This window comes from Calcarisporiella thermophila (assembly GCF_041956535.1).
Source record: "Calcarisporiella thermophila strain CBS 279.70 unplaced genomic scaffold VTP21scaffold_16, whole genome shotgun sequence".
NCBI lineage: Eukaryota > Fungi > Calcarisporiellomycota > Calcarisporiellomycetes > Calcarisporiellales > Calcarisporiellaceae > Calcarisporiella > Calcarisporiella thermophila.
In genome coordinates, this window is record NW_027192206.1 from 96,048 (window position 1) to 111,521 (window position 15,474).

At 52.0% G+C, this 15,474-nt stretch overlaps 7 protein-coding genes across 7 annotated transcripts; 3 read left to right on the top strand and 4 right to left on the bottom strand.

Moving 5' to 3' along the window:
• Positions 1-1,546: 1,546 nt before the first annotated feature.
• Positions 1,547-3,159, bottom strand: VTP21DRAFT_2946 (uncharacterized protein; the record flags this gene model as incomplete). Its single annotated transcript, XM_069393194.1, has 4 exons — positions 1,547-2,126; positions 2,225-2,825; positions 2,917-2,962; positions 3,028-3,159. The coding sequence occupies 4 exons, from the start codon at positions 3,157-3,159 to the stop codon at positions 1,547-1,549; spliced, it is 1,359 nt and encodes a 452-aa protein (XP_069249556.1).
• A 435-nt stretch (positions 3,160-3,594) lies between these two features.
• On the bottom strand, positions 3,595-4,721 carry VTP21DRAFT_2947 (uncharacterized protein; the record flags this gene model as incomplete). Its single annotated transcript, XM_069393195.1, has 3 exons — positions 3,595-4,206; positions 4,312-4,530; positions 4,608-4,721. 3 exons carry the CDS (start codon positions 4,719-4,721, stop codon positions 3,595-3,597), a joined length of 945 nt encoding a protein of 314 aa, XP_069249557.1.
• Positions 4,722-6,626: 1,905 nt separating this feature from the next.
• On the top strand, positions 6,627-7,583 carry VTP21DRAFT_2948 (uncharacterized protein; the record flags this gene model as incomplete). Its single annotated transcript, XM_069393196.1, has 2 exons — positions 6,627-7,083; positions 7,153-7,583. The coding sequence occupies 2 exons, from the start codon at positions 6,627-6,629 to the stop codon at positions 7,581-7,583; spliced, it is 888 nt and encodes a 295-aa protein (XP_069249558.1).
• Positions 7,584-8,645: 1,062 nt separating this feature from the next.
• VTP21DRAFT_2949 (uncharacterized protein) lies at positions 8,646-9,050 on the bottom strand (the record flags this gene model as incomplete). Its single annotated transcript, XM_069393197.1, has 1 exon — positions 8,646-9,050. The coding sequence occupies one exon, from the start codon at positions 9,048-9,050 to the stop codon at positions 8,646-8,648; it is 405 nt and encodes a 134-aa protein (XP_069249559.1).
• Positions 9,051-9,211: 161 nt separating this feature from the next.
• VTP21DRAFT_2950 (uncharacterized protein) lies at positions 9,212-9,634 on the top strand (the record flags this gene model as incomplete). Its single annotated transcript, XM_069393199.1, has 1 exon — positions 9,212-9,634. The coding sequence occupies one exon, from the start codon at positions 9,212-9,214 to the stop codon at positions 9,632-9,634; it is 423 nt and encodes a 140-aa protein (XP_069249560.1).
• A 223-nt stretch (positions 9,635-9,857) lies between these two features.
• On the top strand, positions 9,858-11,186 carry VTP21DRAFT_2951 (uncharacterized protein; the record flags this gene model as incomplete). Its single annotated transcript, XM_069393200.1, has 5 exons — positions 9,858-9,902; positions 9,993-10,342; positions 10,421-10,474; positions 10,734-10,774; positions 10,978-11,186. The coding sequence occupies 5 exons, from the start codon at positions 9,858-9,860 to the stop codon at positions 11,184-11,186; spliced, it is 699 nt and encodes a 232-aa protein (XP_069249561.1).
• A 596-nt stretch (positions 11,187-11,782) lies between these two features.
• Positions 11,783-13,237, bottom strand: VTP21DRAFT_2952 (uncharacterized protein; the record flags this gene model as incomplete). The annotated part of the gene is made up of 2 exons (XM_069393201.1): positions 11,783-13,053; positions 13,147-13,237. The coding sequence occupies 2 exons, from the start codon at positions 13,235-13,237 to the stop codon at positions 11,783-11,785; spliced, it is 1,362 nt and encodes a 453-aa protein (XP_069249562.1).
• Between the last annotated feature and the right edge of the window lie 2,237 nt (positions 13,238-15,474).

Sequence of the window (15,474 nt, forward strand, 5' to 3'; positions counted from 1 at the left end):
AAGGCGAAACCTAGTTGAAACCTACACAAACGGCTCCGGAAGAGCGCTGCCTATCTGTAGCTTGTGCTTGCGACTGCGTCTTCGGAGACACAGCTACAAGCCTAATCAGCGAAGAGAAACTCTTCGAGGAAGTCGTTCGCAGCACCCACTAGCTCCGCTGCGCAAAGATGTATAGTTTCAGCACGGAAGGCTTGCGTCTTGGCTCAGTCAGCCGGTGCGACCATGCAAGTTCGGTAAACTTCCTTCCTGCATCCAGTGGAGAAGCGCTTCCTATAGGGACGGAAGAGGCTCTCCATAGCTTTGGCGAGTTTAAATGCTAGACGACCCACTCCCCTCTTTAGCCATTCCCGACTGTCCTCCCTCCCCCCCCCCCCAATTTCCTGCATGGGCTAAAAGAGTAGCAAACCTTCGGGTGAAGGGCATTTCTGGGGCAAACTACAAAAGCCAGTGTGAGAATGCCGACAGCAATAGAGATATTTTCACATGGATTAAGATTTCAATTTGTTTATTATCCCATGCGCTATTTCAATCTTCCCCTATACTCATAGTATAACGTATTTGTTTTTGTTTCTCGAAAAATAGAAAAATAAGGCTAATCGCTCTATTGCGGAGAGAGACCCTACGTGGGAAAAGTAAAGTGAGACGAATATAGAACTCGCATTTTGAGTATACCTAGGATGCTGACACAGTGCAGAGGAGCGAGGTGAAGAGGTTTGGATCCTACTCTGTGATCGTTATCGGTTGTCCCCCTCCACAAATGAGCAATCTCCGACAGCAAGCTTGGGAGAGTTCCATCCGCAATGAAGGTATACTAGCCAAGAAATTATGGCTGAGATGAGGCCCTCATCCCTCGGCGAAGCGAGCAGAAAATAGATATCTCCCGGCGAGGCTTAGTGTGCAATAGCGCACGAGGGAAGTCACTAACCGAAGAGGTAGGGCGATGAAATTGATAAGAGGAGAGAGGGGGTATCTGCCCTCCCCCCCACCCCCAGCGCAATGCACCACCCGAACCATGTCCAATATAACTTTAGTGAATAGAGGTGGAGGCACGAATAGGAGCTTAATTAAGGGGGTCCGATGAATAACTCTAATCTGTCTTCCACAATCGGGAATCCCATTCCCTGACTACCTACTGGGAGGGGGCTTATACCGGTCTTCAATAAAAATAGGCGGCACCTCATAGGGCAAGTATGGCGGAACACGGAGATATTCTCAAACCTATACGGGCAGGCGATGGAAAACATTGCACTCAGGAGAGGAGTTTGGGGTGGTGAGATGTCTAAGCGCATAGACAAGTTTTTCTAATGAGGCAGGATGCAAAACGCCAGGTTTTCATCCTGTATCTTTGGATACGGCCCAGAAAGAACTGGGAAGAATGAAACCAGCTACACATCGCCATGCAGCTTGGTGTGGGGGTTAAAGTTTGTGTACACTCATCGAAATTTGAACACAAGGTATGCTGCTTAACTTAAATTATTATTGATACTGGATATAGCGACCTTACAAAAACAGGAAAAAAAAGCAGCCCCTCATGATCATGACCCCGTTACTGCGCCATCACGGCCTCAATGTCCTTGACCGTCTTGGGTGCGGTAGTCAGGTTGTCGACGCCAGTGGCACGCACCACCACGCAATCCTCAATGCGGACTCCGCCAACGGGGCGGAATCGCTCGAGCTGCTCCAGGTTGATGAAGCGGCGGCGCTCGTCGTTGAGGGCGGGTCGGATGATGTGCTCGCAGAAGTACACGCCCGGCTCCACCGTCACGACCATGCCCTCCTCGAGATTGCGGCGCATCCGCAAGTAGCGGATGCCCGGCTCATTAATGCGTTCCACACCAGGTGGGTACGATGCCTTGATGCTGTCGTGCACGTCCAGTCCGATGGAGTGGCCCAGGCCGTGGACGAAGAAGAGGTTGGGAATGAAATTTGCCAAGAGCTCCTCCTCGGACCCCACGAGGAGACCCGCCTCCTTCAAGCGGCGACAGCACACGCGCAGTGCAAGGCGGTGCATATCCTCCCAGGCCACTCCGGGCTTGATCGCATCAATGACCGCTTGCTGCATCTCCAGCACGGTCTCGTAGATGATGCGCTGCTCCTCGGTAAACTTACCGTTGACAGGATAGGTGCTGGATAATATAACGTGTGGATAATGCGAATTAGATAAACGCGGCGGTTAGGGTTCTTGATGTCCTGGGGGGAGAGAAAAACAACACAAGGGGCCTACCGGGTAATGTCAGCCGCATAGCACTGGTATTCACCGCCGGCATCCACCAGCAACATCTGGCCATCGCCCAAGGGCGCCGAATTGTCCACATAGTGCAGCACGGCCGTGTTCTCGCCGCAGCCCACGATCGGATTGTAGGCTGGGAATTTGGCGCCCTTGCGCGCGCACTCGTACCGGAAGAGGGCGTCCAAGTCATTTTCCGATTTGCCGTTGCGCACGGCCCGCATCAGTGCCACGTGTGCATCGGACGAGACATGGTTTACAAAGCGCATCAGCTCAATCTCGTGCTCGTCCTTGGTAAGGCGAGCCTCCTGGGACGCGTGCACCAGGGAGTCCGTATTAATGGCCATACGGTGGTTGCTGAGCGCAGAGACGTCTGTGAAGGGGAGGGTGTGGATCACCTCGGGCTGCGCGGAGTCGAGCAGAGCGGGAAGCTGTGCCTCATAGACCATGTCGTCGGCCTCGTACTGGGACTTGAGTTCATCGATTGAGGGAGGGGCTCCGCACCACACAATCTCGTCCTCATGAACATCGGGCACGATGATGGTGAGCTTATCAGCCGCAAGATCGTAGAGGAGGTGGAATCCGGGCTTGTTAATGCCTATTTACCGAGCAATAGAAAGAAAGATTAGAAAAATTCGGAGTCGAAAGGTAGAGACATGAAAGCAATGGAAAGGCAGGGAAGCAAGTACCGGTGAGGTATTGGAAATTGGATTCCTGACGGAATGGTAGCTCGAGCTGAATGGAAAGAGAAGGGTTAGTGTCGAGCCATCTTGTACGGCAAATTCGCACAGGGTTCCTACATCGGTATCGTGGCGGCAGCGAGTCACCTCACCGCGTAGGTAGAAGAATCCTTTCTTCTCGCCAAGCTGTGCAGCCACCTTCTGGCAGTGCTTCTTGGCGGGATACTTTTGGCTTTGGGCTAGGAGAGGCATGAGAGTCGAGGGTGCGAGAAATTTGTCAGAATGTCGCGGAATGAAAGAGCCTGGGCGCGAGTGGTGAATTTCATACGCAAGGCCGAATTTACAGTTCTGAGCTCGTGGGAAAGCGAGGCTAAGCCTCCAAAAATAAACTTAGATAGGTCTAATGCCTTGGCTGAGTTGGCTTGTAGCGGGAGCATGATGACGAGAGTGGATTGGGGAGGGAGGATTTTGACTTCAGAGCAAAGAGAGGAAAGGGCGGCCTTGACAAAAGGATATGCATCATAGACATTGTTTAAAATATAGGGGAAACATTATATATATATACTATAAACCCAAAACAGTCATCAATAAACACAATACAGGTAATGTTTAGGAAGCGTTCTAAATTTTGTCTTTGTTAGTTTTTTTTTTTCTCTTCTTGCTTTTGCTCCATCGCGGACCGCCGATTTACCAGCCGCGCTTCGCCATCTTCTGCTCGTCAGGCAGGGTGCTGCAGTTGATGCCGACCATGGGCTCCCCTAGATCCTCGGAGATCTCGGCCAACTTCACGGGGTCGTTGTAGTGGGTCACGGCCTGGACGATAGCGCGCGCACGCTTCACCGGGTCGCCCGACTTGAAGATGCCGGATCCAACAAACACTCCGTCGCATCCGAGCTGCATCATCATGGCGGCATCCGCAGGAGTAGCGACACCACCGGCGGCGAAGTTCACCACGGGGAGACGACCGAGGCGAGCGGTCTCCTTGAGCAAGTGGAAGGGAGCCTGCAGTTCCTTCGCGTAGGAGTAGAGCTCCTCCTCGGACATGGCGGAAGCACGGCGGATCTCTGCATTCACGGTGCGCATGTGCCTTACGGCTTCCACCACATTGCCAGTTCCAGCCTCACCCTTGGTGCGGATCATAGCGGCGCCCTCGCCAATTCGTCGCAGGGCCTCTCCCAGGTTCTTAGCCCCGCATACGAAGGGAACCTTGAAGGTCTGCTTGTTGACATGGTGCTGCTCGTCTGCCGGGGTCAATACCTCAGATTCATCAATGTAATCGATGCCAATTGCCTCAAGAATCTTCGAGATTTACGCCGGAGAGCAGGGGGAGAGAGAGGTAAACAAAAGGGGGACAATGAGTCATACAATCCATGGTTAACATGGCAATAGTAATCATGAAGGTACCTGGGCCTCGACGAAGTGACCAATGCGCACTTTAGCCATCACTGGAATGGTGACGGCCTCTTTGATCTCCTTGATCATTTTGGGATCCGACATGCGTGCAACTCCTCCCTCCTTTCGGATGTCGGCGGGGACCCGCTCCAGGGCCATGACGGCGCATGCACCGGCCTCCTCGGCAATGCGGGCCTGCTCAGGATTGACGACATCCATGATGACTCCACCCTACATAGATCGGCCGACATTGATCAGCGAAAAAGAACGATGTTTATCAAGATGAATTGTTTGTTTAATTTACTTGCCTTTAACATTTGTGCAAGACCCGTCTTGACGTTGAAAGTTCCCTGGGAAGCATTCCCATTGAGGGCGGCGTCGGATGTGAGATTGGCGGGGATGGAGAAGTTCTGGGTCGACATTGGAGATGGGATGAAAACACAAGGTGTGAGAAAGTAGGGGGAGATACTGGACGAGGGGAGAGAATATTTATAATTTCGAACAAATGAAAACAAGCGCGGGAATTTAAGTTGCTCTCTGATTTCCGGTGGCGGTCGCAGATGTAAAGTTGACAACGTTTGTGTCAAAATCCATCACATAATGGGTATTGGCCACAGGAATACTCATCTCTTCTTCAGCGCTTTTGCGGTTCCTGCATTTGGTTATCAAACAAAACTTGTTAGTCATCCGATGGATAAACATCCCCTTGCCCCTCCCCCTCCCCTCGTGAGCGCTACACGGCTGCATATCACAGGACCTCCATTGAAAGCAACGCAGCCAAGCAACTCCGGCCTTCTATTAAAAAATCAAGTGGCTCCAAAATTAACTTTTCCTTCATTTCGGGGAGTTCGAAGGCTGGCTCCTGCCTCAGGCCTTATTCTCGGGTTCGACTAAACCGCACGTCATGGCCATCCTCTTCTTCGACCAAGGTTCGGCTTCATTCTCAGCGGCCCACTCTTGGCCGAACTCGGGAGCCATCAGCATCTAATGGAAATTGAATGCGTGGTAGGCTAAATTTAGACGAAGCGTTATGAGAAGTATAAGGAAAGCATATGCCCTATAAACTTTTGGGAATGAGTAAGCTTAATATGTCACGTTTGCATGTATGATGGAGCGGGCATCAACAGGGATTGAATAACCGTGGGAATTTTACAAGCCTGAAGGTGGATGAGCCCTCTCGGATCAAGATGAAAGCAATGGAACATCCTGCCCCTCGGGTTAATGGACACTGCTTGTCTCGACTCTGCCTATAGCCAAGTGGGAGAGTTATTTTTATTCTGTATGCTAGGGTGTATATCAAGCATGCAAGTTGGAGCTGGCGGGTGAATCGGAAGATGAACCGATGCTGCTTGGTGTCTTCTGCCCTCCTTAAATTGACGTGGATAGTTGTGTCGTGTTCCAGCTCTACTTATCCAATCCACCACTACGATGCTTCCCAGCCAGTTTACCATGTCCCCTTAAGCTAAGCCAGACCCATCCCATACACACTCCATTTTGTTTTTCGGTATTATGATGAAACAATCCGAGACGTCTTTTAGCGATACACAATGTTCATCACGCAGAGCTTTGATGAATATTGAATTTTTCCGAGCTTTGTCGAATACTCGCCTGCTATTCTTCTTATCATATTAATTATTTCCACTTGATTCGGTGCAACTCTCTTACCATCTTGGGCAGCCTCACCTCCCATCCATGACTGCATGATGAAGAGGATTACTAAACTGCATTGGCTAGCTCGGCCGGCTTTCGGAGTGACGAGAGGATCAGATAGCATCTCAAATCAGGAACGCTAAGATGGTGGAAAGGGAGGGTGTCTACATGGACCGCTTCGACAGAGAGGAAGCATCCAAACTGGAGGACTTATGGACCCAGCATTGCCTTTCTTCTTTAAGCAACCGATGTTTCAGATGCTTGACAAAACTGATACATCTGAATTTGAATGCCTTGCCTTTCACCTATCTATATTACGCTCCTCATTATCCAAATTGCACGCTGATAGGGTACCTGGGCCATCCCTTCGATGAAAATCTCCAAAATGTCTTTGATTTCTGATGGTCAATTATTCATGTCCTACCCTAACATCTCAAGTTTATTCTCCCTCCCTTCACCTTCATTTCTCCTTTATTAACTTTCTTTCCTCCTTTCCTCTCGCCTCTCCCCTATATAACCGGAAGATCCTTTCCTTTCGTTTCCTTTTCTTTCCTTAACCATCCCCGCATCCCGCCTTCTCTCCCTTCCCCTCCCTTCCCCTCCTTCATACCTAATTTATCTCTTTTTATTTGGCAAGCCTTCGCTCCTTATTTTTTTTTTACTTTTTTATTATCACCATGATGAAGCTCTCTGCCACTGGTCTGGCTCTCGGCTTCCTTATGGCCGCCTTCCATGCGCCTCAGCCCGTCGCTTCGCTATCGCAGGGCGATATTGCCACTATCCTCGACGCTCACAACCGTCTCCGCGCCCGCCACGGGGCTCCCCCGCTCACCTGGAGCGATTCCCTGGCGAATGCGGCCCAGTCCTGGGCCAACCAGTGCCGCATGGAGCACAGCCACGGAAAGTTCGGCGAGAACCTGGCGTGGGGGTCGTCGAGCTGGCGGGCGGCGGTAGAGGAGAGTTGGTACAAGGGCGAGATCGGAGCGTTCAATTTCGCCAAGGCCCAATTCTCGCTGAACACTGGGCACTTCACGCAGATTGTCTGGCGCGACACGAAGAGGATCGGGTGCGGATTCAATCCTTGCCCCAGCCTGCCGATTCATCCCATGTACGTCTGCGAGTACGATCCCCCCGGTAAGTACCTCCCCCTCTCTGATGGAGTGAAGGGACGATGACCGAGGCGTGTTTTTGTTTTTCCACTAGGCAATGTCATTGGGGCCTTCGCGCAGAATGTGCTCCGTCCGCTCTCCTCCATCGGCATCGGAGGAGCAAGACTGAGCGGGGGGACTGGAGGCAAGGTCCAGAACGCTCCCGCGCCCCCGCAGGCCAAGCCCGCGGCCACCAAGCCCTCTAACCCAAAGGGGGAGATTCAGCGAAACCCCGCCAACCGGCCGCAGCAAGGAACCGCTCCGGTGCAGACGGTGGTCAAGACCGCGAAGCCGGTGGTGGTAGTGGTGAAAGCCCGCCCGCAAGGCTATGCGAAGAAGGCGAAGAAGGCGAAGAAAGGCAAGGGAAAACGGCCCAAGGCCAAAGGAAGAAAGATGAAAAACAAGGGCGCGCACGCCTCTAAGCCTTACCGCTCCAGGCATTACGGCTATCGCCGCGTGCGCGCCCACCCTCGCACTGGCTTGTGAGGGCGTCGCGCTGGCGCTTCACCATAGGGGTCTGGGACCGTGGTGACTTTTGTAGCGACTAATCTTAACGGACGTAATGTAATCTAATATATAAAGTTCATTGGATCATGGAAGGATGAGGGGCTTCTGCTTTGCGCTTCTCCAAACCTGCTGGGTTCACGCCCTCTCTCCCTCAGGGGCTGGCCAAGCTAGTCAGCCTGAAATAAACAAACATCAGGTCATTACACAACAAGAGAGCGAGGAGGGACATGGTAACGTTACAGTGAGAGAAAAAAAAACAGCCCTCCATCCTTGCACACGAAACTTTGTGTCTTGTCAGGTTCGTGGATTTTCCGAGGAATTGTTTGTCACGCAAAGAGATGGGGAAGAGCGAGCGAGGAGAAATCGCCGCACCAGTAGCTGATTGCTGAACCCAACCTTATCCTCCACGTTTTTTGCATCTTGTCTCACGGCGAGGACGAATATGGATGCGAGGGTTACCATCGCTGACCGGGTAAGCCAGCGATGCTAAGGGGGGGGGGGGGCAGAGGTGCTGGTGCGAGCGGGCGAGAGGGGGCATTCCCGAATCAAAAACGCCCAATGGCCCCGGCTCGATTCGATGGATTTGCAGGCCTCGGATCCGTCTAAGCAATAAAAGCGCATCGCTGAGCTGAGATCGGTTCCCCCTCCTCGAGATCCTACAGACACTGGTACACGAAGCTTCTCCGCTTTAACGTCACCTTCCCCTTCTCCCGCCCTCTCCCTTCCCTATTCAGGCATTACGTAGGGAAATTGCTTATTCGGGAGGAGGGGGGGGGGAGGGGAGTTAGGCAGAAAAAATACTATTCTTGGAAAAAAATTATATATTTCAAATAAAAAGAAATAGGAGAAATAGACAATAGTACTGTTCCCGGACCTTATGTACAAACAGAAAATGGAATAATAAAAAAAGGGGAGAATCATGACAAAACAATTAGGGGAGAAATCAAGTGCAAAATCACGAGAAATAACATTAAAAGAGGAGAAAAGAAACCAATGATGAAAGCGGCATGATGACGGAGGAGAGGAAAAAAGGGAGATACTCTATGGCACCAGCCCGCCGGGTTGGCGCGATTGCCGGGGCTGGGAGGAAGAGGGGGGGGGCGGGGGCGGAGGCGGTGGCATAAAGGCCTCCAGACCCCATACTGCGTTGGAGCGGCGATGGGTGCGACGCAGATGTTTTGACAAGGGAGGAGAGGAGACCGAAGGCGGCGAGAGGGGTCTGGAGGTTGCAGGCGAGGATGGCACCGGAGACGAAATGACTCCTACGGAGGGGGAGGAGGTGGTGGTGGTGGCAGAGGAGGTCAGATTCGATGGCATACCGCTCACGTAGCGAGGATCGAGTGTGTAAGTTTTACAATGTGATGCGCAAGATTTGTAACCGCTGTAGAGTGGACGGCGATGATCATAATGGTAGGAGGGGTACCCGACGGTCTGCGATTGAAACATGTAGAAGGGTGGGTTTGCGAGGCCTCTCGGGTGCAAGCGAATGGATGTAATCAAATCGAGTGGATGGTAGCACGGCAATGAGGAGGGCGAATTCAGGGCCAAGCGTCAAATGGAGAGATGACTAACAAAGCAGAAATGCCCCGTAATGGGTAGAGATGCCAATGATGGCTAGCAGCAGTGAGGGGGCACAGGGCTGTTGTCGACAAGATGGGGGGGGGGGACGGTGGAAGGCCGGCGAGCGGGCTAAATGGGCTCTTGATGGAGGGAGAAGCAGTGAGGAGAAGATGGGCGAAGAAGAAAAAACAAATTCAATCAAAGCGACGGCTGAGCAGAGCGGCTACAGGGCGGCGAGGGCAATATCTGGCGAGGGTCAGCAGGGGCGACTATGGCTCGACCTTTGGCAAAATAATGGCGAGGGCGGAGGGAGGCAGGAGAAGGCGGAAAAACGGTTCAGACGGCCGCTGCAAATTTTTGGGGAGAAGAAAAAGAAAAAAGAGAAAAAAAAAAGCAAAGAAAAGCAACGTCGATCGCCCACTCTCGCGCGCAAGCTGTGGAACATTGTAGGATCTTCAAGTTTAGCATGAGATCGGCACACATCCCAGCACGGAATAACTGAACAAATTCAGACGTTTCTCGTGAGTCATCCGGCTAACATTCTTATTAACCCGGACATAACAGTGCAGGAGGAGCATATGGTTTCGGGCGGCTCTCCCTCTCCTCCTCCCCCCTCGCTCTTTCGTCATGGTTGCAGGTCTTGATTTTTTTTACAACCGAGTACTAGCAAAGCATAATCTAATTTCCGTTCCAATGGAACACCCGGCCCAGCAGCCGGCCCGGTGCTCTCGCTCTGTTGTCGCAGAGTCGAGGCCCTTTCGCCTCCCCGCGCCGCACGGCAAGGCATTGCAGAGCCTTCCGGGGACGGCCTTTGTTTCTGGCTCATAGGGGCTTGCCCCCACCGCCCAGCGATCAACCATTTTGCTGGGAGATCTCGGGCGGAAAAAGGAAAGCGGCCAGGATGGGCGGCAACCTGTCTCTCCAAGCAGGTACAAAGCTAAAATTATCCTCAGACCACAAAATTTCCGGTTCCCACCCAACGCTTCGCAGTCCAGTCAAAAGCGCGCTCGTTTCATGGCCCTCGTGCAAGGCCTGTTCTGGCTGGAAAGCCGCCGCAGAAACGCTCGCCTCGCGCCTTCCATCCCTGTATCGCCTTCCACAAGCGTGGGGCGGCCCCCGCAGGACGCCTTCAGCAGGCGGGGCCCGGAAACGTTTACCCATGGCTGCATGAACGTCGGGTAATCTCTCATCCTGGCGGCTGCGGATGGGCAAGCGGGCTCCCCTCCCACTCATGGACCAGCTGTCACGATGGATAGAACCAGCGCTCAGTCCTCTCTGAGCCTAATCGAGGGCCTCGATTTCCGCATGTGGTGATGCTCCTGCGGACTCCTGCAGGCTGAAGCCGGAGATTGACTTGGTTTTGGTCAAGCCAAGCCTCTCCGCTTCCCTTCCCCCCGTCTGAAACTTTCTAGAAGTGCAGGAGGCTGATCGCAGATGGCTTTTAATTAACTTTTCATGTTCCAAAGCGGTTTGGGCTTTGTTTTGCTTTCCTTAAGCGGGGCGTCCGCGCATATGTTTCATACTAACAGCTCGCAAATGGATCTTCGGTCCCCACCCACTCTTGTTCAGTAAGCCCACGGAAAGTCAACCGGGCTTTGGCAAACCACATGGTTGGGGATTGCGCCAACGCTTACAAATCTGCAGCCGGAGATGAGCGGGAGGGGGGATTGAAGAGAGAAGGAGGCCGCCGCCCCCTCACATGATGAAACACCACCTTGTTGGAGCGATCACCCCCCCTCCCCCGGATCCCCGCCCAGCCGACACACGCGCAACTCCACACCATGCAGCTCTTAATATTCACCGTGCAAATTAGCTTTGTTAGAGAACGGTGGCTTATTAGAGGCCCTGTATCATGACATTGAAGGTTCTGGTGGCACGCCCCTCCATCCCTCGGGCGTCGGAAACGAGGTAGCGCTAGCAGGGGTTGCGCACACAAGCAATGACCTCATCCTCTCCGCGATGACACAATGGTGGAGGCATGGCATGGTCATTGCAACCACTCGCGATGAGACGCAGGGGTGATTTGCCAGCCCGTGGTTGGCTCACGGCCCGACCGACCATAGGGGTTGAATTTGTATCCGTGATGCCCTATGTATCGGCTATTTTTCCATTTTATGAAGTGTGTATTCTGTTTGCACTCTGATGCAACGCTGGTCGGGCTCCAGAACAAATTATGCATGTTGAAGTGAATTTTTTTCTACATGAAAAATAAAATTTTCTCGATGGGAAGGGATGGGGAGGATGCGACGTTGAACTCAACGCTGCTATGTATTCACACCCGTGCTTGTCGAGTAGCTAACCGCTCCCGTTCCATGTCGCCAAAAATCTCCTCTACAGCTCAGCTAGAAGTGTCGTGTGCTTAGGGGGTGGGGAAAAAAAAATTGTCTTGTCGTGCTGGTAGATCCATGGGATAGTCCTTTCATTATTTCTATTATAGAGAGAATATTTCTAATATACACAGTCCGATTCTAATAACAAATCTGAAGGGATGGGGGTAAATACATTCGAAAATATTAGGAGGAAAAAATAAAATAAAATAAAATAAACGGAGTTAGGGAGGCGAGCGGTTAGAAAAGCGCGACAAGCATGATTAAGAGTGGTGTGAAGTAGGGTAGGAGTTATGAGGGCGGGCTGAGCGTATGCTCACTGGCGGCTGTTTTTTTGTGCTCAAGTTTGTCGACCTTCTCCATGGCTAGCTCACTGTCCTTGCCGTTTGATTCCGTGATGCTTGCAATGACAAAGAGAGCTACCGGCAGCGACACGACCAGCAAAACAAAGTTGATGATGATCTGGGTCAGGTAGTTCACCCCGTGGCCATCGATACTCCATGCAATGGCGGCTCCGGCGGACTGGAAGCTCTTGTAGAATCCGGCAAAGCGGGACAGCATCTGGGAGTCCGAGGTAAGCGAGCCAAGCACCCAGTAGCAGAAGACCTGCCATAGGGCATCGTTCAAGCCGTAGAGCGCATAGAGCACGAAGGCGCCGCCGAAGCGGCGGTCGGTCCAGTCCACGGCGGGCGAGGGCTGGTTACGCTCATAGGTCACCTGGAAGGCAACTCCTCCGGCCCACGTCGGCAGCAAGACCAGGCAGACGATGGCGAGCCCGAGATAGCCACGGGTCCGACGGCTCCACCGCGGGGAGTCCAGGAACATGCCGAAGAGGGCGGCCCCCAGAATCTGCATGCCCCAGTAGATCACGTTGTTAAGCGAGCGAGTGCGCACGTTGAAGTAGAAGCCGTTGACCGCATTGAACTGGTAGGTGTAGAAGAAGTTGCTCGAGAAGCACATGGGGATGAGGACGAGCAGCTTCCAGTTCGTGAGCAGCTTCAGGATGGCAATGGTTTCGGCCTTCCAGTCGGGGTACTTCACCACCGCCACCATGGAGCCGTCATCGCGCACCACCTTGTGGGGCGGGAGCAGGGTCAGCGTGAGCATGCCTCCCAACGCCATCACCACAATGAACGCAATGTAGGTCTCGTTGCTGACGGAGCCGGCGGAGGTCTGCCGGAGGTTGATGATCAGGGGGATGATGCCGCCGATCACTCCTCCGATGTTGAAGATAGCCCAGAAGATTGAGATGTAGCGACCCTTGTTGCGCTCGTCAGGATAGCTCATCATCATAGCTCCCTGAGCGGCCCAGAGCATGCCTGCGCACACCCCAAGGATGGCGCCCGAGGCCACCACAAAGCCGCCATTGCTGGTGATGTTGTAGCAGAGGAGAGAGCCGGCATAGAGCACGTATCCAAGGGTGCCGATGAGCAGGGTGAGTCGGGGTCCGAGAAGATTGTTGATACCGCCACTGAAGAAACCGAAGATACTGAAGCAGGCGTAGAGGGCAGCGTTGGCTCTGTCGACAACAGTGTGATCCACTTGACCTCCACCTCCCATGCCTATACACACCCACCGAAAAGTACAAGGGCGATAACCGAGTTAGCAAACTTGTCAAGTTGGGTTCGGAAGAGGGCGAGTTTTCTGGACATTACCTTGCAAGGCATTAAACATGCCCGGACAGCAGAAGCAAACAAGCCCCACCAAAATGATTTGGTATAGGGACCGGTTGTAGTTTTGGAACATGACGATGAGAAAAAAGAGGGTGCCTCCCAAACCTGAAGAAGAAGAAGAAGAAGAAGGAGAGTGTGTTGTTGATTCCACAAGCACAGTAGAGAAGGAGGGGGGAGAAGGCCTGGGAAAGCAAAGAAGAGGACTGGAAACGGGGGAGGGGGGGAAACGAAAGACAATGACAAATATAAACAAATGAAGACCAACTAGAAAAAGAAGTACCGAAAATAGGCAACTATTTATAGGCCCGTTGTTTCGCGGGGCAAACATGGCATTCCGCAAGAATCATGGAAAGCATGGTTCGCGGGAACACAAACCGAAGAGCTATTTGTCTTGATTGGTCTTGGAATTAATGCATGTTTGAGTTGCGTTGATGTCCCGATGATGTCAATTGGAGAGGCTTTTCCGAAGCTTACACACAAAAATTATTAGGGGTGAAGAGGGGGTTGCGGCTCATCCTTCCAAGGACCAGAGCTGGCTGGGGCGGCCCTTCTCTGCGAAGCCCTTGAGCCGAGACTGGAGGGAGGCGCGCGGTGGTGCAGAGGGCCTAGAAACGGTCGGGCCAAAGTGGGAAAAGAAAAAAATTAGACTGGTGGCGGAGTTGGCGGCCGTAGAATAGAAGCCCTCTCATTCGGCCGATTCCCGCTCCTTATTCTCAGGGCCCGCACATAAGGAAATAGGCTAGGGCGGTGAAAGTCTCCGGTTGGTGCCATGAGGTTTGTGTATTGGGGGAAGAGCGGGGAGGTTCTGTGGTTTTATTCTCTTTTGAGAGTAGGCGCATCATTCATCCACATGAATCTTTGGGGAGAATATACCTAACTGAGTGTAAAGGAGCCAGAGTTTCCCACGGTAGCTCTTTACAGCTGGTGGGCTCTTCTATAGCTTCTCGAGAGCCTTTCGATGGTTTTGCCAAGGAGATGCAACGTGTCCCTGGTGAAATCTTTCCCATTTCCTTATTGGAAGGGGGGAGAAAGGCCCTAGGTTAGCCCCGTGGAATACAAGCTGGCCACTAGGTACAAGCCGAAGTTGGCGAGGGGAGGGGGGAGGGGGAAAGAGGAGGAACTCGGGAGCAATTCGGGACAGCGAAATTAGCCGGCCGAAAATCGTCGGCGAGTGTACCACACTTGCAACGCACGTCAATAGCTTGGTCAAAGCATATTCCGGGGCCATATCGGCAATTTCCAGTGGTGCCCGGGTGTCCAGTCCTCATGAGTGAAAACCCGAATTGGCATCCACAAACACACCTACACTCTAGGGAAGGGAGAGGGCTCACAATCAATTCAGAGTCAACTGGCGGATTCTGTTTGGAGAGCCAATTCCAGCCTCGCCGTCATCCGCCTATGTCGAAGGGCAAATAAGGGTTGGATGGTTTTGGCATCTTTGGCATTAAGGTCTAAGGAGTGCCATTGGAAGTGCAAGTTAATCTGCGGTTTAAATTGGATCGAAACAAGCGCATGCAGCCCAGAGTGTGGTTCACATGGGGCCTCCAAATTTGTTGTTTGATCAAGATGTGCGTTCTTAATATCGGATAATTTACTAAAGCCAATTAATCGCATTTTGTTTCATGTCTGGTCCAATTCCGCAAAATTAGTAAACTGAATTAATGTATTCTTTAGGGTGGAAAGAGACCCCCCTTGTTTTTTGAAAGCCAGAATTCTAACTATCCTTAAGGACAAAAAAAAGTAGGCTATTTCATCCGTTTTTATTTAACCAAAGCATCAGCCCAAGGGGCTAGAAAAGTGTACAGGCGACTCTAGTCAAATGCTTTTGTTAGATACAGTTTTGAGATCTCTTTTGTTGAAACTCTAGAGCATTTCAAGTACCGATTATGGTTCGTCATACCAAACAGCAGGTGCAGACGACATCCGATGAAGATTATGTGTAGTGTTTCGAGGGAAAAGCTCCAAGGCTCTACCCCAAATCAACAAAGAAATAGATTCGGAAGCGAGTTGAAGAATCGGGAACCGCAGAATTGTGCCGTCTGATCGACAAGTTTCACAAATGCTCCTCGAGCAGATAAAGTGTAGGCAGTCTACCGTCCAGTAATGCAGCTCACTGATACTGCATTACTGAACCAACGCGAGAGCGATGGTTCTCAAGGAGATGAATTCATATTCCTGGTATATTTTATACTAGTGATTTTATCATTCTGTCAATGAGGTCTCGGTAGGAGGATAGGGATTTACGCTAGTGACGACGTTCTGCCGTATTTTAACAGGGGGTCGAGTGTAAATCGGCCATTGTATTCTAAA